Genomic DNA, 22,611 nt, shown 5'->3' with positions numbered 1-22,611 from the left:
CACCTTTCAATATATTAGTATAGATTATATAGGTAAGTAAATTTGATAGTTTTAAGTAATTATTTGGTTTCAATGATTCAAGCTTTAATTTCCTTCAACCTACTTTTCTTAAATGTTTGAGAGTGGAGAACAACAAGATGTTTCAATTATTCAATGCAATTTTATCAATTCAAGTTTACACACATTGCCAAATTGAACGAGAAAACCTATGAAAAGGGAAAAATTGAGGGCACGGTCAAATCAAAGGGGATGAGTGTTATCATGCATTTCCCTTACCCTTGAGCTTCAATTTCACCGTTTATTGAAGTTTTGTCGAATTTCCTTCTCCATTAATAATTTAATAGTTTCTGCATGAAGCCAATGACGTTTATTATGTTTCAATCTATAAGCTTCGTTTATGTGGCGGTATATCCAAGTTAGTCAAAATTAAATTACAACGTTACCCCCTTTTAAACTGAAAATATTTTTTGATATATCTTTTAAGTGGGTGTTTGGTTCGCAAAGTGGTATGGGCTTGAAATCAAGAATGAGGTTAAGGTGGTATCAGGTTGGAAGCTTGGAACTTGACACTTAATACTATGTGTTTGGTTCAATTCTGAAATGGAATCTCTTATTATTTTTTCTTTTGATTTGATACCTAAGGGAATAATATTGGTCAAACCCACCGTCTTCCAAGGATTCTAAACCCCATACTTCATGAGTTTGAAGTATGAGTTTAAAATTCATATTTTTAACAACCAAATATATATTGGTAGTATGAGTTTTAGTCATTCTAAATTCGTACCTATATTATGCGAACCAAACATCCCATAATATTAGGGCTGGCAATCGGATCAGGTCGGGTCGGGTTCGTGTTCGGGTCAGTTGATTTCCCCCTGACCTGAACCTGATCCATTTAACATTTCGGGTTGAAAACCTCAACCTGAACCTGATTTTTTCGGGTTCGGGTCAACCCGAAAATGACCTGATTTGACCCAAAAACTTTTTTAAGAACTTAAAAAAGATTGATTTTATTTGGGTTGGGTCACCCAGCCAATCTGATTTTTATTCATTCAAAAGGTTTTTTTTTTTTTTTTTTTTTTTTTTTTTTTTTTTTTTTTTTGCAGTTCATTCAATTGCATTTTAAATTCTCAGGCAAAACAACGATTCAAACCCAAACAAAATTGTCTAACAAAACTACTTAATAGATTACAAACCAAGTAGTCTACTTAACAAATTACAAATTGAATTTCAAAAGCTATAGCGATTTAAATAAAATCTTCAATTCTCTTGATTATGCCCACCCTCCATAGTGGAATGAATCTTCTCCTCTCTGAAAGAAAGATGGATTTGAGTGGCCGCAACTCGCTGCCATTAAAAATAACACAAACAATAATTAAGAACAAAATTTCAGTTTGTAAAACCGTATAAACACAACAACTATTAATATTAATTAGCATGATAAATTCGTATAAAAACATGCAAAACAACAATTAACAACAGAAATCATAACAAATCAACAACAATTTAACAGAAAATAACAACTATTATTAGCATATAAAACTATACTTTAGCATGACCAAACCGTATTTCTCATAAAACAAATACATATAAAACAAAAAATACCTTGGAATGATGAAGTAGATGTTGAGAAGAAGGTGAAGTGTTTAGCAGGAAACATAGATTGATGAAAATCCAAGGATTAGAGAGGAATTTAGGGGTTGAAAAAGATTAGAGAGGAGTTTAGGGATTAAAGAGAGAGAAATTTTAAGAGGGGGGAAATTTTAAAAGAGAGAAATGGTGAGAAGCGACTGAGTGAAGGAAAAAAGAAAGGAGGAGTTTAGGGTTTTTGGTTTTATTAGGATGGCTCATTTTGATTTGGGGTTTTTTTTTTTTTGGTTATTTTTTTTTATAATGATCTGTTTTCGGGTTATATGGGTCAATTTCGGGTTAGGATTTCCAACCTTAACCTAACCCATTTAAATTTCAGGTCGGGTTCGTATCGACCCATTTAAGTTTTCGGGTCGAAAACCTCAACCCAAACCCGCTATTTTCAGGTCAGGTTCGGGTCGTGTTTTCGGGTCGGGTCAGCTTTTGCCAGCCCTACATAATATGGTTGTTACGCAGGTCAAAAAGATTAACTTGTATTTTCTGGGCCGCAGCAAGTCCATCCAATTTGAGGACGGGAGAGAAATGCAAAACCTGCGCATCACAAAAACAAGGGCGGCAGGCGCACTCACAGTCTGAGAAGCTCTTTGCAGACACCCATCAATGGCGTCGTCTTGTTCGTTGACAACATCGTTGTCATCCATTGTTAACCGCCCTCCTTACTCCCTCTGTATTCATCTCCACCGACGATGCGCCTCCTTTTCTCTCTCCCGTCTCCCCTCCCACTTCCGTCACTCTCCCACTACTAAGTGGGCCACCACCATCCCTGCCTTCAACCTTTCTCTTTCTAGAAACTTCTCCAATCTTCCTGATGCCCTAAATCTCCGACATTTCATGCCTCGTGCTTCTCTCTCTCCTACTGAGATTCTTCCTGAGTAAGTGTTTTTTATTTATCTCACTTCTTCTTTGTCGTTATTGTTATGATTTGCTTAATTGTATGAATTTTGCCTGTAATTGATGATTTGGGGATTAGGTTGATCTCCTCATCTATTGTTTTCTGGCCTTAATTACAATATAATTTATGATAGTTTAGTTCAATTGAAGTTTAGTAGACTGTTTTGTAAGTCCATGCTAAACCCTAAATTTCGATTTTGCTAACTACTTGAATTATTTTAAAAAGGGGAAACCTTTTTCTGTTTAATCAGAAATTTTTTGATATACGACCCTGAGAGAAGCAGAAGATTTTTTTAGTTGTTTGTTGTATGTTTTTGTTAATTATAAGAAAATGGATAAATGCTTGTGGTCTTGTAGAAGCTTGCGCTTAAGCTGCAGAGTCTCATTTATGGATCAATGATATACTGCAACATCTTATAGTGCAATGCATTCTAATCACATTTAACTTCCTATACCAAGAAAAAAATTTCCCACCTTCAACTTTGCAATTCACATATCGCCGCAAGCTTTAAATGTGGACAATCGTTTTTGGATGGCGGGGATACTATTTATTATCATTTGAACCTCGACGAATCACTTCTATACTTCATTTGAACTCCAATAGTCCATTGCAAACTACACACTTTCTTTGGGTCTACATTTTGTGGGGAATTGTATGTCTTTTATTATCGCATGGTTTCTAAGATAGCCTTTCCTTCTTGCTTTCGTTGATTTTTGTGTAGCACTTTGGAAGTTTCTGAGGCTCCTCAAAAAGGTCGTGTTTATCATGAGACATATGGCTGTCAGATGAATGTCAATGACATGGAAATTGTATTGGCTATTATGAAGAATGCTGGGTATAATGAAATGGTTGAGGCTCCTGAGAGTGCAGAGGTCATCTTTATCAATACTTGTGCAATTAGGGACAATGCAGAACAGAAAGTATGGCAACGTCTCAACTACTTTTGGTTTCTGAAGAGGAATTGGAAAACCAATGTTGCCCAAGGGAGGTCAAAGTCTGTCCGCCCTCCTAAAGTTGTGGTTTTGGGATGCATGGCTGAGAGATTAAAGGATAAGATACTAGATGCAGATAAGATGGTGGACGTCGTATGTGGACCTGATGCTTATAGAGACCTTCCACGGTTACTTGAGGAGGTAGATTATGGTCAAAAAGGGATAAACACTCTTCTATCTCTTGAAGAAACTTACGCTGACATAAGTCCAGTCCGAGTTTCAAAGAATTCCATAAGTGCATTTGTCTCTGTTATGAGAGGTTGCAACAATATGTGCTCATTTTGCATTGTTCCATTCACAAGAGGTAGGGAGCGCTCACGTCCTGTAGATTCAATTGTTAGAGAGGTGGAAGAGCTTTGGAAGGAAGGGGTTAAAGAAGTAACACTCCTTGGGCAAAATGTGAATAGCTATAATGACGCATCTGGAGTTGAAAAGGATGTTGAACCTGGAAACAATTGGGAACTCAGTGAAGGCTTTTCGAGTATGTGCAAGGTGAAAACAACGGGCCTGCGCTTTGCTGACTTATTGGATAGGCTTTCCACTGAGTTCCCTGATATGCGGTTCAGATACACATCTCCACACCCCAAAGATTTTCCTGATGATCTGCTGTATCTTATGCGGGATAGATATAATATCTGCAAAAGCATACATTTACCTGCTCAATCTGGAAATAGTGAAGTACTTCAAAGAATGCGACGGGGCTATACTCGAGAGGCTTACTTGGAACTTGTACAGAAAATTCGCAGGATAATTCCAGATGTTGCACTGACAAGTGATTTTATATGTGGTAAGGATACTGTGCTGCTAATATATCCAATTTTTAGGTTACATTACAGTAGTATAACCACATAGACGAGAAATGGATATCTATTATTTTTTTTGATGACCTCTTTTCAACTTTGGTACCTATAATTGTGTATAATTTTACAGGAATTACTTTTCCCCTATATTATTTGTGTTCCTAAATACAATTCATGCATGTGCCTTGTGGATTCCTTTCTTTGCAGATCTATCTTGGAAAGCTTATCTGACTCTCTGGTATTAAGCCAGCTCAGTTTCCTCTGATATTCAAATATATATTTTTTGGTGCTTGATCTTGTTTAATAAGCAACTGTGTCAATGTAATTGTTGACGTGTTGATTCCCAATTCAGAAGTCTCATGCTGTCAATTGTCTTTCCCGCAAGCGCTTATCTCGAAATTTAGATAGTGTTAACTACTCTTTCTATCCAGAATAGTCGCATTTTTCTCAACCTCTGATAATTATGGATATGTTTTATAAATATACCCCACATAGTAGTCATGTTATTTCCATCTTCTCCCCATTACTTAATCATCAAATCATTACTATACTAGGGAAGACCCTCTTTTTTTGGAATCCTAACATAGTATATGCGACTGACTATTAATTACTAGCAGAGGGAGTCTCTATCTTGTGATTTTCCTATAGAAATGATTAGACAAAATGGAGTTTTACACATTCAATCATCATACTTTTGTTTAATGTTTTGTAAACCATGTGTATTTATTAATTTATATCTGCCAATTTTTGCAGGCTTTTGTGGGGAAACAGAGGAGGCATTTAGAGATACAGTTAGCCTCATCAAGGCTGTTGGCTACGATATGGCATACATGTTTGCCTACAGCATGAGGGAGAAAACTCATGCCCATAGGAATTATACTGATGATGTCCCTGAAGATGTCAAGCAAAGGAGGCTGACAGAAATGATAGAGACCTTTCGTGAGAGTACCGGTAAGAGGTATGATTCTCAGGTTGGTACAATTCAGCTCGTGTTGGTTGAAGGCCCCAATCGAAGAGCTCCTGAAACAGAGCTGTTTGGTAAGAGTGACAAGGGCCATAGAGTTATACTTCCAATTACGCCATTGTGTAATAGAGATAGCCAAGATGAGAATAAGCGAAATCCTAGAGTTGGTGACTTTGTAGAAGTCAAAATATCGAGATCCACGAGAGCAACCCTTTTTGGGGAAGCTCTTGCAATAACCAAACTGAGCTCTTTCTACAAGGTTGCGGAGGAAGAAGCCATGGTTTGTGCTGGTAGATCATGATAAGGTTTATGCTTACAATATGTAATTTATACTCATAAATTGCCCTTTTGTACTAGGGAATTTTGGTTAAATATAGTGAAACTTAAACCATTTTTTTTTTTGTCTCCCCACTGCTTCACTTGTTCTGCCAATCAATCTGCCATGAACACTGTCTTCATTAAGGAAGAATATGTAAACCGACGCTTGTCCTGTGACGGAAACATGTAGGATAAGCAGGACGGCTCTCCCTTAATGGTGGATGAGAATGATCTGCTGCTTGTATTTTGTACAGAATTATTGGTGTACCCTTGAGCTTTGACTATTATTTCTTGAGACAAAGTTGAAACTCAGAACTCAGAAGTCAGAAGTTGGAAATTGGAAGAAACATGAACGGTGAAGCCTCCTTTGTATCAAGTGAATGATGAATGACACAAACTCCCTTGCTCAGTTGCTCCTATTATGTTGGTTGATAGACACTATATCTTCAAATAAGTTTCAATCAGGTTCGATCAAGCTGTATAAAGTTCAGAAGATTTCAGGTGACTCAAATTCACCCTTAATCATCATATAAAATTGTTGATGTTCTATTAGGTGCATGGTCGTTTTTTTAATTCTTTATACTTATGCAAGCCTTGATTGATAGTCCTATGATATTTATAAACTTATTGTACTCCGTTCTTCTATAGAATTAGAATCCTTAATTTTAAAGTACATTGACGACAGCAAAAAAAAAAAAAAATAGTAGTAAAATTATATTCCAACACTTCCACGGAAAAAACACAATGTTGCTTTGGTGCTTAATGTTACTTTTGTTTTGTAAAGGATTTGAATATCAATTTGGTGTATTCTTGATTTGGTTATCTCTATATTCCTCGTTAAAGGCAATTCCAGAAGATACAAGGTTAGAAGGTAATGTCTTTGTTGAAGTTGAACCAGTAGAAGTGGACAATTTGCAATTTCCATCCTATGTAGGAACAGTCTTCTCCTCACAAACCAGTCTTTTTCTGGTATTATCAAAGACAATTCTATTGGTAGCTGCTAGTACAGTACTACACGCATCTATTTACACCATCATCCATTATAGCAGAAGATAGTGGGCTACATTCCGGAAAAATAACTTAAAAAGTAAACCAGATCAGACTCGTACGCAATAACTAGACTTAAAACTAATTTAGAGCTGATCCAAACCAAAAACTAGTCTCCTTGTTGCCTTGTTGGAAGTTAGTCATACTATACCTAAATAGACACGATTCGAATCAGTACTGATACATACGGAGTAGCTTGTTTTCACCGTCTAACCATAAGCCTACCTTGGAGTTCTATTTGATTGTTGCTATATGAGAATATTTCTTATTTCTAAAGTGTCGAACTTCCTTATCCGAATCAAACTACTGGTGAGATGTTTCATTTTGGTAAGGTCCTTCAGCTTACATCCTTATCTACCAAAAAAAAAAAAAAAAAAAAAAAAAAAAAAAAAAAAAAAAGGAGTTGACTTGTAGGATGTAGGCAATAGGCTAGAAGTTAAAAGGAAGAATGCATGAATAACCACGCACAATTAAGAATGTTTGGCCAAATGAGTGGAAGCACTAGCCCTGTACATTGTATTTGTAGCACTCCTACTTGGTAAATAAGAATAAGATGTGCAATTAAAAGCAAAATTACTAAATGTAAATTAAAAAAGTGTAATAGTAGCCTATAGTTTGCAGGGGTTTATGGGCTTACTAGCAGAATAGTATTGCTCCAGTCACTTAATGCTCTCAGCAGATGTTGATATGGCTGCCTTTTGTTTTTTTCTTTTATCAATCTTTGTAACATTCATCCTTTTACTACCAAATTTTCATACCATTTATTTTATCTGATTTCAGTATTCCTTCTCCTTTGTAGGAATGAATGAATGCTGATTTTCAACTTTATTACAGCTACTGTCTGCATTGTCAGACATTTGGTATTTCAATTTGCATGTTTATGTTTTCTTCTTTTTGCATTTTCTTAGCTACTTTGCTAGGTTATCTGAATTCCTTTAGGTGCCTAACAGCCTAAGTTATTAACTACAGTATTGTAGTCAAAAAATCAATTTTTGTTTAGGTGTGCTGTGCATTTTAGAGAGGCTAATAAATGTACAACTAATAGAATTTGTCACATTAGTCTAACCTTTTAAGCTCGAGATTTTACTAAAAACACCTATGCAATAGCTGTCCTTGTTAATCTCTCATGTCTCTACATCTCGATGACAGTTTTAAATTAGTGGTAACAATCTAATGATAAAAAATGGTACGTATTATTTTGAAGACATGTCGTAACTTTATTACTCCATAATAAAAAGATACTCAGCATGTAACATTTATTTTGTTTGGGACGTAGTATGTACACATTATCATTCCCTTAAAAATACTTATCTACACTAGACCACCAGACCCATATGGATGCAATTTGGTGTCCCAGAGGGGCCATAAGTAATTCTGTATTGGTCAATTCGAGCCAGCATGGGTTGGTAATGGTATATCCAATCCACCCATCTTCGAATCCTGCCGACCCTGTCTATTCAGTCCTCGATCACATAGTACAATGTACTCCGTTTATGTCTAAGAATAATATTTGGGTAGGCACAGGCAGAATTATGTTAGAATAAGAAAATATCTTTGGAATTGGAACCTAGCTTTTGTATAAGCTGATTTGATCTTGTATAAATTATTTAATTTAATAATTCTGTATAGATAAGGTCATGGAGTTTCCAGACAAATATATTTATAGTTCTTGGTCATTCACTGCACCAACAAACTGGCCCATCCCCGCGATCCCCCTCCGACCCTCCCCTATTATATTGCATAAGATCATACGCAACTTACACTGGTGTACGTGATTAATTCAGGAAGGAGGTGGTATATCTTTACCTCGCTACTATGAGTATAATTTATGAAATCTCTAAATAAATACAAAGTACAAGAATTATTAATTTTTGATGAAAAAAATATACTCCTTTTGTTTCCGTAAGTTATTTTAAATTGCACTATTTTTATTACGAGTAACATTTTTTCATACAATATATATATTTAAAATGTTATATTTTAAAGCTACAAGTTGAACCAAATCAAACAATGAATATTAGATTTAACTTGCATAAAATGCATAAAAATTTTAAATGAAAGCAACTTAGGGCCTGTTTCGATTTACTGAAAACAATTGAACTGATCGGGGCTGAACTGAAATGAATGGTTTATGAGAGAAGAAAATTAGGAATTAAACTGAATAGAGCTTAAATAAATTATTTATGAAAAAAGGAAATTAAAAACTAAACTAAACTGAAATTAAGCTGAATAGAACAGACCCTTAGAAAAACAGAAATGTATAAAGAACAAATGAAGTATTATGTATAATCTTCATAATTTGCGGAGTACATTATAGTAGCGCATAGTCCATAGTGGAATACTACTGGTACTATTTGCAGATTTGTTTAAAAAGCAAGAAATGATAGATTAGTGAAGTAGACATCACCTCCGATTCTAGGGATCCTAACGATTTGGATTAATCTGTGAAGGATTCACTTTATTACCTAAAAATAAACTATTCCTCATTTTTTTTTTAAAAAAAAAATAGAAAAAAAAGGTAGTACTAAAAAGGTAAGAAAGGGAACAATCAAGAGAATATAAAGACTAGTCTCAAGTGGAAGTTATGATAGCACAAACTGACTCATTAAACTTGTGACCCGGAAGAGGATTGAGAGAGATATGATGGGGGGATGGTGGGCGGCTATGGGGCTGATCATCATCGCACCGCTGCTGCTGCTGCTGCGACGACGGTCCAAATTAAACGAAAAGAAGACGAAATACAAAAACATGGAAGATATCAAGAGTAGGGTTCCTGATGGATGTTCAGGTTGGCCTTTCATCGGCGAAACTCTTGAATTCATCGCTTCTTCTTACACCTCCAAGCCTGTTTCTTTCATGCTCAAACGCAAATCCTTGTAAGTTTATCTCTCTCTCCCCTTAATTCTTTCATTTTCGCTTTCATTGCTTATACATGTATATATGTATACAACATCGTCTTTAAAACTCGGACAACAAAAACAACAAATATCCAATATTAATCTCTGTTATATTTATAACAGTTCGAGATTTGAAAGCAAATTTATCCATCCCGACTAAATAAAAATAAATACATTAAGACTTAATTAGTACTTCATCCATTCCGAATTAATTAGTATTGTACGACGTTTTAGCTTAGGAAAAGAAAAGGCCTTTGTTTGATCCAAAGTTTGTTAATTTTTGTATCATCACTTGTAAGCTTTTAAAGTTAGAAAATGGGGTGGTGTAGTTTTTGACATGCCCAACAAATACCGAGTGGAATAATAGTGGATCTTACATCCAACACAAACATATTATCAAGGTCTTGTCGACACGCTCTACCCGTCAATTTCTCACTACTAATCTACCAATAATTACCAGAGAAAGACTCAGATCAGATCATTATTAATTAACGATCAAACACTTAATTCAACGGGAGTCGGGAGACCATAAATTAATTCATTAAATTACAATTAAACAATTACTCCGTACGAATAAAATATTTACATATGTTTTTTTTTTAAAAAGAAAATAAAAAAATTGATCGATATTCCAACCTCCAAGTGTATTGAAGAATTAAAAAACGTTTTTATTTCATGTGTTTTATTTGAGGTTAAAAGTCAAATTTTCCCGTTAAATACCTATGGATTTTTAGTGTTTCAATTATTTTATTTTATTTTTATAAATTGTTTATTAAAAATTTTACGTACAAAAATGAGGTTCTCAACTTTTCATAAAAAAAATAGTAGTAGATTTCATATTTTTTTTTATGTTTTGGAAATTCGCGTTTTTTGAGATTGAGATTGAGATGGCCATATGGGGGACTCAGGGTACATCATATCCCAATTTCTATATACGAAGTACTTGTATATCCTAGTTGGGGTTTTAAACATATTCCACCAATTTTTTTTTGGTCTATAGTCTCTCCCCATCCATGCTAAAGGTATCATCTTATTATTTATACAAATTTATACTTCGTAATTAATATTTCCTCATTATCAATACACGCATTCATTTATACTCCAAATTTTAATAGATGCATTCGTTTATAAACTTACTTTGTTCACATATATATTTGATTATATATTAGTAAAAATAATAAAAACTTAATAATATACATTGAAATAAACCCAATAACAATTAAAATAATGAAATTTATCGGTGTATATTACTCATAGTAGATAAAAGCTTGCTATTTAGGTTACTCTTTGGCTTGTGGGTTTGTTGCTTTTTGCCAGTTAGGATAATAATAAAGATCCTAGAGAGATTGATTAATTGATTAATAATAATAACAACAACAACGGCTTATGATTAAGAGTAGGTACACATGTTAAACGCACAGATGAAGAAGAGATCAAGAGTTGTAGCAACACTTTAAGAACCACAAACAACACCTTTAATAATCTTGATTCTTTAATACCAACATCAACTAACGCACCTACTTGCTTATGAAAAATCTACCGATAAAAAGTGGTGTGATCGATGACCTATTTATGAAAATGAAAGGCATACATTATATTTTCTTGCTCCATAAGAGCCGTGAAGATCATCATCATCATATTCATGCATCTTTTTCCAATAGTGTTGTCATCTATCATCATTAGTGCCCTGTATCACTACAATAGGTAATTCCCCTTTTTAGCTTGCTCATCATATACACAACTCGGTCAATCCTTTTTCATTTTTTTCTAATCTCTATTTTTTGAATCAATCAATATTATAACTAATTAAATTTAGGTGACAATATTTATATCTTTATTATTTATTATTTTACTGAATTTATTAAAATTCTTTAGCATCCTCCTAAAACTAACTCTATTAATCTAGACTTAGTAGATTAGTTGGGTAGCAGACCCTAATGTTGGTACATTACGTCAAGAGAAAACTTTAAGTGGATACTTTGTTGCATTAATAAATTTATTGTTACATAGAGAAGTAGTTAAGTCCTGTTCTTTTCAACTTAATTATGAAGCTGAATTATAATTAAACTTAATAGAACTGTACTAAAAATCTATTCATATAAAGTAAGTCCAACGGAGGAATTTACTCATCTCAAAAAATAATGAATTGAATCACCCTAAAATCTGACAAGAGTCACTGTTATATAGCAATATATATACCCTTTAATAAGCTATTGCGAGATAACCTCATATGGATTAAGTATAAGAATTTATCTCTTCCTTTTGGCAAAATTGGTATAAACCATCTTTTTTGTCCAACTTTTTTGAAAAAACCACCTTTTATGGTTTTTTTTTTTTTTTACTAAACCACCTTTTAAGTACCTAAGATTTTGATTGCACCACCCCTATTTTCAAATCTAACGGATTGCATCTAAACCATCCACTTCCAAATTAACAACCACAGCAAAACCTTCCCTTCCATCTCAACCATCCACTTCAATTACCTCGGTTTAGGGTTTAAGAATGAACAAAGACTATAATTTAATTTGTGCAACAAAATTAGGTTTGATTTTTTAGAGCTTTACTCAATTTAGTCATGTATTTATATAGAGAGAAGGGTCGAATGTTTTTGGGAGGGAAAAAAATAAATGATTTAGGAGGGAAAAGCACAAGTCGTGGGCCCCTTTGACGTCTCAGTTATATTTTTCGTCATAATTTAAAAAGGGGTGGTGCAATCAAAATCTTAGGTACTTAAAAGGTGGTTTAGTAAAAAAAAAAAAAAAAACCATAAAAGGTGGTTTTTTCAAAAAAGTTGGACAAAAAAGGTGATTTATACTAATTTTGCCCTTCCTTTTTCATCACTTAGGAAATTGGAATGACTCAATATTTCAAGTTGTCTACAAGGTAGCATGCAATAAGAGCACACTAGCAATCAACAAGAAGTTAGTGATTTTACAGTAAATTAATCAATGAAGCTAATTAGTGTGTAACTTGGCTGTACCATACAATCAATGCATCAACAGTGTACCATTGTCAATACACTGTTAGACTCTGTATAAGATTATTGCAATTTGCATATAATTTATAATATAACTTGGTTTTATAAAGATTAAAGATGACAATGGATTGTGTTTGACGGTCAAGTGCTATCTCTCTTAATGGGTTTGTTAGTTAATGTGTTTGACGGTCAAGTGCTATCTCTTAATGAATCTGTTAGTTAATTAACACGGTCCATACGTTATATTTATTCCAAGTTGATGCCGGTCCACCGGCCGGTGTTGTCCTCGTGCTCATTAGGAAACCTCGTGACGTGTTGGGCCTCTAATTATATGCATAAATTTGGAATTTTCCGGTTTATCTCTAAAGAATTTTATAATGTTGGTCTACCTGTACAGAAATTCATAACGTTTGGGTTAATAAACAACTGAGAACACAGCTAGGAAGCAGTGGAAAGTTACAGTAATGAACAAGTGTATAAAGATAACATTATTTTTCCTGTTTATGAAATGAATTATATCTAATATTTATGTATGGAGGTTGAAAAAGAGAGACATAAGGGTCTGTTTTGCAGTAGTTTCCCCCTGGGCAACAGTAGTCAATCTGGAAGAAACCTTTTTGTCTCTTTTCTTTAATCAATGTAGCAGTTTTATTTTTATTCATAACATTACTACTCGTATACGAGTATATATTTAGTGGGAATATTACTTGGATAGTATATCAGCATATGGTAGTTGATTGACTAGTCAGTAGTTTGAATAATTTCAGGCAAACCACATAATAAAACAAAACACTACATAACAAAACTAATGCAGGAAGATAAAGATATACGTATAGCACACTAGTTACAATATGAGAATTATAATTTTTTTGTGAGAATGGATGTTTAATCACAAAATATTCATTTCATGTGATGAGTTATTCAATTTGGTGTAATTAGGCCATGTTCGAGTATATTAAAAAACTTACGGAGTATTATATTACATGTCAATAATTGGCTGGGTTGGGTTGGGTTGGATCAATCTAGTGACTGAAAAATAAATTATGAGTCTTGGGTACAGTTGGAGTTTAAAGAATCAATAGTGCATAACAGTTTTACCAGGTATAGTACCTTTCAAAAGGAAGGAAAAGGAGATTAATAAATAAAGCCAAGTATTTACTATTTAGAATGGAAAAGAATGTTAACTACAGTAAATTGACTCAAAAAACTGGAGCCTCCTATGTGAAAGTGAACAAAATTGGTTCCGCAGGCTGTAAACAAAAACACACAAATCTATACTCGTATATCCTTGCTACAGTACATTATTAATAGACTTGACTTGAGTTTCCCAATGTATAAAATAATGACTCCCATCCTCTGTGTCATAATAGGGCCATTGCATGTTTCACACTTACATCATTACACTTTCTTTGTTTTGCTCGTACTTGTAATTCATGCATGTAATCTACCTTGCATTTTTGTAATACTCGTAGTATATTGGATCATGTATGATAATTTTCATGCACATTGATCACTTGAAAATATGTGCTCTCACTCTAATGCAATGATAGCAATCTAGCTAGGGAGAGACATTCTTGTTTAGATGATCTTGTCATACCGATCATGATCACAAAAGAATGAAAATTAAACTCCAATGTATAGTACCGAGTACGTAGACTTAATATTTTTCCATACAATTTTGATTACTTTTGTGTTCTCTATATCAATATAGTATAAACTTATATTTTCTCCTTTTTCGTTCTTATTATATAGGTACGGAAAGGTTTTTAGAACACATCTATTAGGGAAACCGGTAATAGTGTCGACTGATCCAGAAATAAACAAGGTGGTGTTACAAAACCATGGGAACATATTCATTCCATCTTATCCAAAATCCATAACTGAGCTATTTGGTGAATCCTCTATATTGAGAATGAATGGAGCTCTCCATAAGAGAGTACACGCGTCAATCGGAAGATTTTTGAAGTCCCCGGAACTGAAAGCCCAAATTACAAGAGACATTGAGAATTCTGTTAAGATGTCCTTGGAGAAATGGAAGGATAGTAACCTTGTTTACATCCAAGATCAAACTAATCAGGTGCATTTATAAAAAAAAAAAAAAAAAAAATGAAATTTATTATATTTTGCAAGTAATTCATTGAGCAAAACTCATAATTTGAATATATTTCAGCTTACATTTGAGATATTGGTGAAAGTACTAATGAGCCTGGGTCCTGGTGAAGAAATGGAATTGTTCAAGAAAGAGTATAAAGAATTCATCAAAGGCTTGATTTGTTTGCCAATCAAGCTCCCTGGCACACAACTTTACAAATCTTTAAAGGTAGACTTTTTTTATTTTTTGTACTCACCAAATAACTAATTAATAGTGCATATAAAGTTAATATAAAGTTGGTATCATCCCAATATTATTATTAATGATTCACAAACTATGGGTTATACAATTAATACATTGTCAGCTCCACACTAACTTAGGTAGCCTGAAAATAGATGTGATCTTGCTTAATTAATAAGATTCCATCAACCAATATGCTGTTAGTTAATTACATCATATCAAGAGTATCATTTAATTACAATAATAGGTTTTGGACCATCTCATCTAGGGTTGGTTGGCATCTATCTACTAGTTCTTATAATTACCAATGTGGTCTTAGCCATTAAATTTTAGGCATATCCTCTGCTGATCGAGTACAACATTATTCTGAGACATATTTGGTACGAATTGTGTGTAATGAAGGCAGAAAAAGATAAAGGATTCACGCAAAAACAAGAATAGTATTGTCTTCATTCTCTCAATTCTCAAGCAACTATCCTCTTTGTCCCTCACAAAGTAAAAAGAAGTTACTATCTTTTATACTTCATATTATTTTTATTTTTATATGTGACTACTTAAATTATTTTTTAAATTTAATTAGCCCCCACCCCCCCTCCCCCCTCAATAACTTTGTAATTATGCTGATGTCCTCACACATGTGTGACCCACCCATAAATTTCACTTTCGATCATGAGCAACTACAAGTTAAGGTGTCAACTTTGCGATGGATATGATTATAGTCATTATACCTTTGTAATTATTTTTGCTGAAAGATTTGATGTTGATGCATGCAGGCCAAAGAGAGGTTGCAAAAGATGATAAGAAAGATAATTATAGAGAGGTTAAGCAATAAAATTCATGACACCAACAACTTAAGTGCAACCATCTATGGGAGTGACGCTATTGACGTATTGTTACGTGACATCAATGACCGAAGTGAAGCCGATCAATGTCAACCATTGGACTTTATCGCCGGAAATATAATCGAGATGATGGTTCCGGGAGAGGACTCGGTGCCAATGGTGATGACCCTAGCCGTCAAATACCTCAGTGACAACCCCGTTGCTTTGAAACAGCTTGTGGTAAGTGTGTCATGAAATCATTATTATGCAGTTACTTGTAGGTTTATTCATATTTCGTATTATGCTTATCTTGTACTTTTGCATGCATATTGGACAACCCTAATTTCGGTGACTTAACATGTGGTGTGGAGTATAAGTTTTTGCCAACTAACTTCTACTTAATTTCTAGCTTAATTCTTAATTACTTAATTCTATAACCTTATCATTATTGGAATTATTTTCCTCACATTATCTGCAGTAATCTCGAAATTTGATAAATTGTTGTATACAATACATCCGTTATATATTATTTATATATACAAGATGGTAGACTTAGTGCATATTGTCGGTCACAAGTTGGTGGAGGTAAGCATTAAATAAAATGGGTATGCAATGAGCTGTCGTGATCACGTTTTAAATTTTGGGGGCATATTCATATTGCATGGGCAGTGAACTCCTACCGTCCACGTCTAATATAAAGCCACAAAGAAGCTAAGCTAAGCTAAGCTATATACCAAACTTTGACTTCTCATTACTTAATTTCATTTGGCCTTTTTGCTCAAGACACGGGGATATCTTTATACATGGACTACCCCTTTATTCTTCCTTTCCTATGATAACAAATTAATGCCATTTACTTAATTTTTACTACAAGATAGATTAAGGCATGGTTTTGTGAGAAGGCGTTTTTAATTTCTTCCTTATATCTTACCTTAAAAAAAAATTGCTTTCCCTTTTGTGGATCCTCCTAAACGTGGAATTGTGATCAGCTTAGGGCCAAACAAATTGGATAAGTATAAGCTATTTATTTATTAAGCTAGTAATAAGTGATAGGAGTAATATTCAAGTAATCAAGTTGAGATAACATTGTAGATGATAAACAATATCGGTTTTAATTATCCTGATTATCCTCCACATAGCTTTAGAATACTATGTAATGTACAAGTAAGTTTTTTCATTTTTTATTTAACATGTGGTTAGCGTTGCCAATGAAATAGTCTCAGGAAAACAACACAATCCAACATATATTATACATGAGGCATTGCCTGTAATTATAATTTTATTGTTTTTTGTGGGGAAGTAGGATGAGAACATGGAATTGATGAGGCAGAAGGCTAATTCAGGGAACTCCTATGCATGGACTGACTACATGTCTTTGATGTTCACCCAAAATGTGAGTTGATTTTTGATTGTGTACGTTAATTTTCACGCAACAAATTTGCTTTTGTACTTGATAATTCTAACTATGTTTATGCTCCTAATAGGTAATTAGTGAAACACTAAGAATGGCGAATATCATAAATGCAATTTGGAGACAAGCCACTGAAGATGTAGAAATTAAAGGTTAGTTTTAAAGCGTGTAGAAAACTACAGTTAAAGTGGCACCTTATTTCGATCTATTGATAGTAGAAAAATAAGTAACGAGTATGATATACTAATTTGCAGGTTATTTGATACCAAAAGGATGGTGTGTACTAGCATCCCTAACATCAATTCATATGGATGAACAAAATTATGAAAATCCATATGATTTTGATCCGTGGAGATGGGAGGTTAGAAAGTGCATGTCATAATTTTTGACCGAAACCATCATACTCCATAATTATATATAGCATAGCACAAACATGCATGGTCATTATCATCAATCATTGCTTCCCACTAATAATGATTACAGTGTTACTTACCAACCCATTACTATCATTATCACCATCAATTCATCATCATTAATTATATTGCAATCTTAATTAATAATTTGGACTTAACTTTCTAACTTTTTGGGCGGCCTCTTTTTAATTTTTATTTACAGAAGAAAGGAATTGTTGCAAGTAGCAATACGTTCTCTCCCTTTGGTGGTGGTCAGAGACTATGCCCAGGTCTTGAATTTTCAAGGCTAGAAATCTCAATATTTCTTCATCATCTTGTTACTACTTATAGGTAATTCTTCTTCTTTCAGACAACAACTTGAGACATTTTGTTTGATACTTCTTCACTATATCGATCGATTTTCAATTTGTGTTTTTTTTTTTCTTTTTTTTTTTTTTTTTTTTTTGCATATAATCAACCACTTAATATCCAAACTAAGACAGTCAGATGAAAATATTACTTGTATTTTGAAACGGATTAAAGTACATGATAACAATGCGCATGAAAACATGTAACATATTATTAACTCCTATAGTAACGTTCATACTTTCTCCGTTCTTTTTTTTAATCGAAACCTGACAGATGGGTAGCAGAGAAAGACGAAATAGTATACTTTCCAACAGTGAAGATGAAGCAAAAACTTCCCATCTCAGTTACAAATCATGCATGGATTTGATGATGAAAGTTAGAATCCCCTTTGATGATTTAATTTATCTTTGGAGTAAATGATTACAAGTAGATGCATGAGCCCACCAAAGCTAGCTAGCCAAAAGGAAGTCAGCGAGATTATATATAGAGTCATAGATATCCTGATTTTGAGTTGGGCCCTTTTACAAACCACAATGTGTTTTTTTTTTTTACTTCATGTGGGGATGTTGTAAACTCTATGAAGTGTAAAGTGTGAACTCTCTCGAATTAACATCCATTATCAAAATTCAACACATCAAACCTTTCTATGCTTGTAAATTAGTTCATATCATTCCAAGGTTTTTTGTATAATGTATTTGAGAATGATCCTTTGATAGATCTTTACACGAGCGTGTGAATATGCATCTTCAATTGAAGTATTGCATGCTATGATCGACTTTGGAGATTTAAGCACTTGGATTATTTACGACTTGGTAACATTTAATGAATACAAAAAACAATGATTAAATGTCATAGATGCATTCTTAAAAAAAAAACGTTGTGAAAAATTTTACATGTAGTACATCTGTCAGTTATGGATTCAAAATGTTTACAATGAGTACAAAGAGCAAAATCTTTGGTACTTCCTATACATTGCATAAAATAATTTGATTAGCTATGTATGGTCGAAGTGGAGTGTGGTCTCAACTCTCAAGGGATGTATATGAGTTTGTTAGGTTAGTGCATTTTTGGTGTTGGGCAATTCTCCTTAAACGTACTCAAGGACAGAAATTTCTTCCTAGCGCACTAGCAAAGTTACTCTCAGCCTAAGGAAGAAAATATTGAACGTCAGATTGCCAAAAGAAAGACAATAATTTGTTAAAAGCTTCCACACGTGTTCTTAATTAGTGGATTTTCAGGGCCCACTGAAAAGGGCTTGGAATCACAGTACATTTGATCGTACTATTATGGATCATATGATCCAACGATTGAAAATAGAAGCTGATAACGAAAACGAAATACTCCGTAAAATGGAAGGTTCAAAAAAATATGGAGTTATTTGATTTGTCATTGTCAAAACTTTAATGGTTGGGCAGTCTTGGCACCATATAGGCATATTTATACCATAATTGTCAAATCCACGATAAAAGTATTCGCCCTCACCTATGAAAAAGTTAGATATGGGCTATAGCTATAGCCTGGATGTTGACACCTATATGTAGGCTTATTAGTGAAATATAGAGGTGGTTATTCAATTGTTCGGGTCGGTTTGTTTATAGATTTTGAGTTTGTATCGGGGAAAAATGGTCAGTTTTATTGGTTTAGTAAAAACTTAAAGATCCTTTTTATCTTGGTGTCAATGAATATATACGGAGTATATTAACATAGTCTAGGATTTTAGGATCGCTATATTCATCATATGCAACCAAAAATATAACATACTCCTCCCTATTAACATGGTTTAAAATTTCAGGATCACTACATTTTATGTGGTCTCAAGACTCTCAATCAATTGATACTCAAATAATGTATTGTTTGTTAATAAATTTGAAATAAATTCTAGAATGTTGTTATAGTAGTATTTTGAATAGGGTGACTTATTAACAATTATGAATATCTTTAATTAACTCATGATACTCTGTAAAATTTATACTCGGTAGTAATAAAAAAAAATGCCATACATCTTTTCATTAAAAGAAAAAGGAGGACGAAATATATAAGAATAATACCAAAGAGCGAAGAGAAGACGCAGAAGGATCGTGTCCCTTGCTAGGGTTCCTCGTCAACTTGAAGCTTTGTCCCTAATCTAGGGTGGTAGGTGCGGTTTTTCCCGTCGTCTCATCTGTTGCGATCCTCTTTTCTTGCATTACAATCTCATGGCTTCAGATTTAATTGACCAATGGGAAAAACTGAAATTAACAGAGGAGGACATTATCATTGGTGGAGATTTTGAAGAGAACATTGATGATGATACGAATAAGAAAATTTCCTTAACGCTGGTTGGGAGGTTATTGACGAATAAACCTTTCAATGTAGAGGCATTCAAACGAACCCTAACATCAGTTTGGAGGGCGAAAGACGATGTTGCTGTTAAGATGGTCGACTCGAATTTATTTGTTTTCCAATTTGCTTGTGAGGAAACTAAAAACCGTGTTATTGATAGTAGCCCGTGGTTTTTTGATGATAAGCTTGTGGTTCCGAAAGAAATTAAAGGGGAAGAACAACCTTCGGAGGTTAGTTTTGATGAATCCCCTTTCTGGGTTCAATTGGAGGATGTTCCTTTCAATAGACGCACTGCATCGGTGGCTTTTGACATTGGTGAGTGCCTAGGAGGTTTTCTGGAGTATGATGACGAATACCCGCTTGGTTGGAGTGATGTTATGCGCATTAAGGTTCTCCTTGATGTTGATAAACCCCTAAGGCGTGGAATAAAGCTTTCTATTGGGTCGAACTCTAATAAGTGGTTCGGATTGAAGTATGAAAGACTTGTAGATTATTGCTTCTACTGTGGTCGCCTCAGCCATGTGGAGAGAGATTGTAAATTTTTACATGAAGGGAGTGTAGACAAAGCTGAGGTTGTCTATCAATATGGTTCGTACCTAAGGGGATCTCCAAAGAAGCGTGTGAAGATGACTAAGACGGATCGACTTAAAGAAGCTAGTATTTTAAGGAAGATGAGAGAAAATACAATTTCTAGACCGAGCTATTATGAGCCTGGTGCAGTGAAATTGGGGCCCCCTGCAGCTGCTCGGAACTTGCTTTTTGGTACTCCAAAAACTACTGTTAAAAAGATGAGAGTCGGTGCGAATGGTCTTGAAATTTTCGAAGTGGACAGTCAGAATTTGGAGCACCAGGACATGCTTCATGATTCCCCCGATCTGTTGCTCCATGGTGCACAAGATGTTCAATCTCTGCCTCAGCCTGCAAACGTTGAGACAAGCTCCCCACACTCTCAAGTGGAACGGTCTATTGTTGACAGCCTGGTTGATCAATTAGGCTTGAAAGTAGATGATCCAGGCTTCACCTTTGGCTCTCAATCTAAGCAGGTGCACCACAAGCCTCCCAAAACTTGGAAGAAAATTCCCCGGCCTTTACAAGTTTCTAGGACCTCTGATGATGTGGTTATGAATGCTGCTAATACCCCATCAAAGAGACATTTTGACATCATGGAAGGGAAGGAATATCACTCACTACAGTGTGAGAAAAGATTGAAGTTTGAAGCTTTGAGTTCAAAGAACGTGAAGGATCTCTCAGTAGCGGGTGATGGGCAAATCCATCCCCGCAAAGGGTCATGAATACCTTATGTTGGAACTGCCGGGGGTTTGGCAACCCTAAGGCAGTTCGAGTACTATGTAAGTGGTGCTCATCTCTTGCTCCTGATATTGTTTTCCTTTCTGAAACTAAAATAGATAGTATTTCTGCTGAAAATAAAAAGTCTAGACTTGGCTATGACTGTTCTTTTGGTGTTAGTAGTAAAGGACTTTCTGGTGGTTTATGTATTTTTTGGAATAGTAGTAATGTTAATTTTTCTCTTGTTTCTTACTCGAATAATCATATTTGTGGAGATGCTACCACTGTTGAGGGATTTAAATGGCATTTTATTGGTGTTTATGGGTTGCCGGAATCCGCCAATAAACACAAAACATGGGATTTGCTTCGCTCTTTATGTAGTTCTACTAGTGGCCCTATTCTTGTTGGAGGCGATTTTAATAAGATTTATGCAATAATGAGAAGGAGGGGGGTGCAAATTCTGATCATATGCAAATTCTGATCATATGACTATTCCGGACTTTCAGAGAGCTCTAGATGATTATAATTTACAAGACCTTGGTTATGATGGCCATTGGTTCACTTGGGAGAGGGGCAATGAAGAGAATACAGTGGTTCGAGAGAGACTTGACAGATTCTGTGGTAATGAGTCTTGGTGCAACATGTTCCCTGAAGCTCGAGTGGAGAATTTGGTACGTGTAAAATCTGATCATGCCCCGATTTTCATCCGTTTAAGGCGTCCTAAACGCAAGAGGAAGAGGGGTAAAAAATCCTTTAAATTTGAAACAGGGTGGCTGCTCGATGCTACTTGTAAAGCTGCAGTCCGCAACTCCTGGGAGGACTCTGCTGGTCTGCCAATGCAAAATCGGCTCGATACCATTATTGGCTCGCTGAGAAGATGGAGTGAGAAAAAATTCGAAAATTTGGGCAATCAAATTGACGACACGGAAAAGCTCCTCAAAGAAGCGCAATGACTTCCCGTCACCAAATCCAATCTGGCGTTGTGTTCTTCTCTTGAGAAGAAAATGGATGAGTTGTTGGACAAACAAGAAGTATATTGGTACTTGAGATCCCGGGTCTCGGAGATCAAGGATGGTGATCGAAATACCAAATATTTCCATCATAAAGCATCGCAGAGAAAGAAGAAAAATGAGATTATTG

The 22,611-nt window shown here is 34.6% G+C and overlaps 2 protein-coding genes across 2 annotated transcripts; both read left to right on the top strand.

Annotated features, from left to right (window-relative positions):
• The first annotated feature begins 2,124 nt into the window (after positions 1-2,124).
• On the top strand, positions 2,125-5,694 carry LOC145561800 (CDK5RAP1-like protein). Its single transcript, XM_081621908.1, has 3 exons — positions 2,125-2,522; positions 3,264-4,321; positions 5,088-5,694. The coding sequence occupies exons 1-3, from the start codon at positions 2,251-2,253 to the stop codon at positions 5,597-5,599; spliced, it is 1,842 nt and encodes a 613-aa protein (XP_081478034.1). The 5' UTR covers positions 2,125-2,250; the 3' UTR covers positions 5,600-5,694.
• Positions 5,695-9,273: 3,579 nt separating this feature from the next.
• LOC145562989 (3-epi-6-deoxocathasterone 23-monooxygenase CYP90C1-like) lies at positions 9,274-18,585 on the top strand. Its single transcript, XM_081623398.1, has 9 exons — positions 9,274-9,539; positions 14,290-14,614; positions 14,708-14,857; positions 15,643-15,930; positions 16,994-17,083; positions 17,175-17,253; positions 17,356-17,462; positions 17,717-17,844; positions 18,136-18,585. Exons 1-9 carry the CDS (start codon positions 9,304-9,306, stop codon positions 18,227-18,229), a joined length of 1,497 nt encoding a protein of 498 aa, XP_081479524.1. The 5' UTR covers positions 9,274-9,303; the 3' UTR covers positions 18,230-18,585.
• The last annotated feature ends 4,026 nt before the right edge of the window (positions 18,586-22,611 follow it).

The sequence above is a fragment of the Chenopodium album genome, chromosome 10 (genome assembly GCF_948465745.1).
Source record: "Chenopodium album chromosome 10, dcCheAlbu1.1, whole genome shotgun sequence".
In the NCBI taxonomy this organism is placed as follows: Eukaryota; Viridiplantae; Streptophyta; class Magnoliopsida; order Caryophyllales; family Amaranthaceae; genus Chenopodium; species Chenopodium album.
The sequence above is the reverse complement of the archived record's forward strand: the minus strand, read 5'-3'. Positions and strand labels throughout refer to the sequence as shown.

What these genes read in the sequence shown, in the direction of transcription:
- LOC145561800 (XM_081621908.1), top strand. Translation starts at nt 2,251, where the DNA reads ATGGCGTCGTCTTGTTCGTTGACAACATCGTTGTCATCCATTGTTAAC. An exon ending in CCTACTGAGATTCTTCCTGA is followed by an intron (nt 2,523 to 3,263) that starts GTAAGTGTTTTT and finishes ATTTTTGTGTAG; the next exon opens with CACTTTGGAAGTTTCTGAGG. An exon ending in GACAAGTGATTTTATATGTG is followed by an intron (nt 4,322 to 5,087) that starts GTAAGGATACTG and finishes CAATTTTTGCAG; the next exon opens with GCTTTTGTGGGGAAACAGAG.
- LOC145562989 (XM_081623398.1), top strand. Translation starts at nt 9,304, where the DNA reads ATGATGGGGGGATGGTGGGCGGCTATGGGGCTGATCATCATCGCACCG. An exon ending in CTTTGATGTTCACCCAAAAT is followed by an intron (nt 17,084 to 17,174) that starts GTGAGTTGATTT and finishes TGCTCCTAATAG; the next exon opens with GTAATTAGTGAAACACTAAG. An exon ending in CATCTTGTTACTACTTATAG is followed by an intron (nt 17,845 to 18,135) that starts GTAATTCTTCTT and finishes GAAACCTGACAG; the next exon opens with ATGGGTAGCAGAGAAAGACG.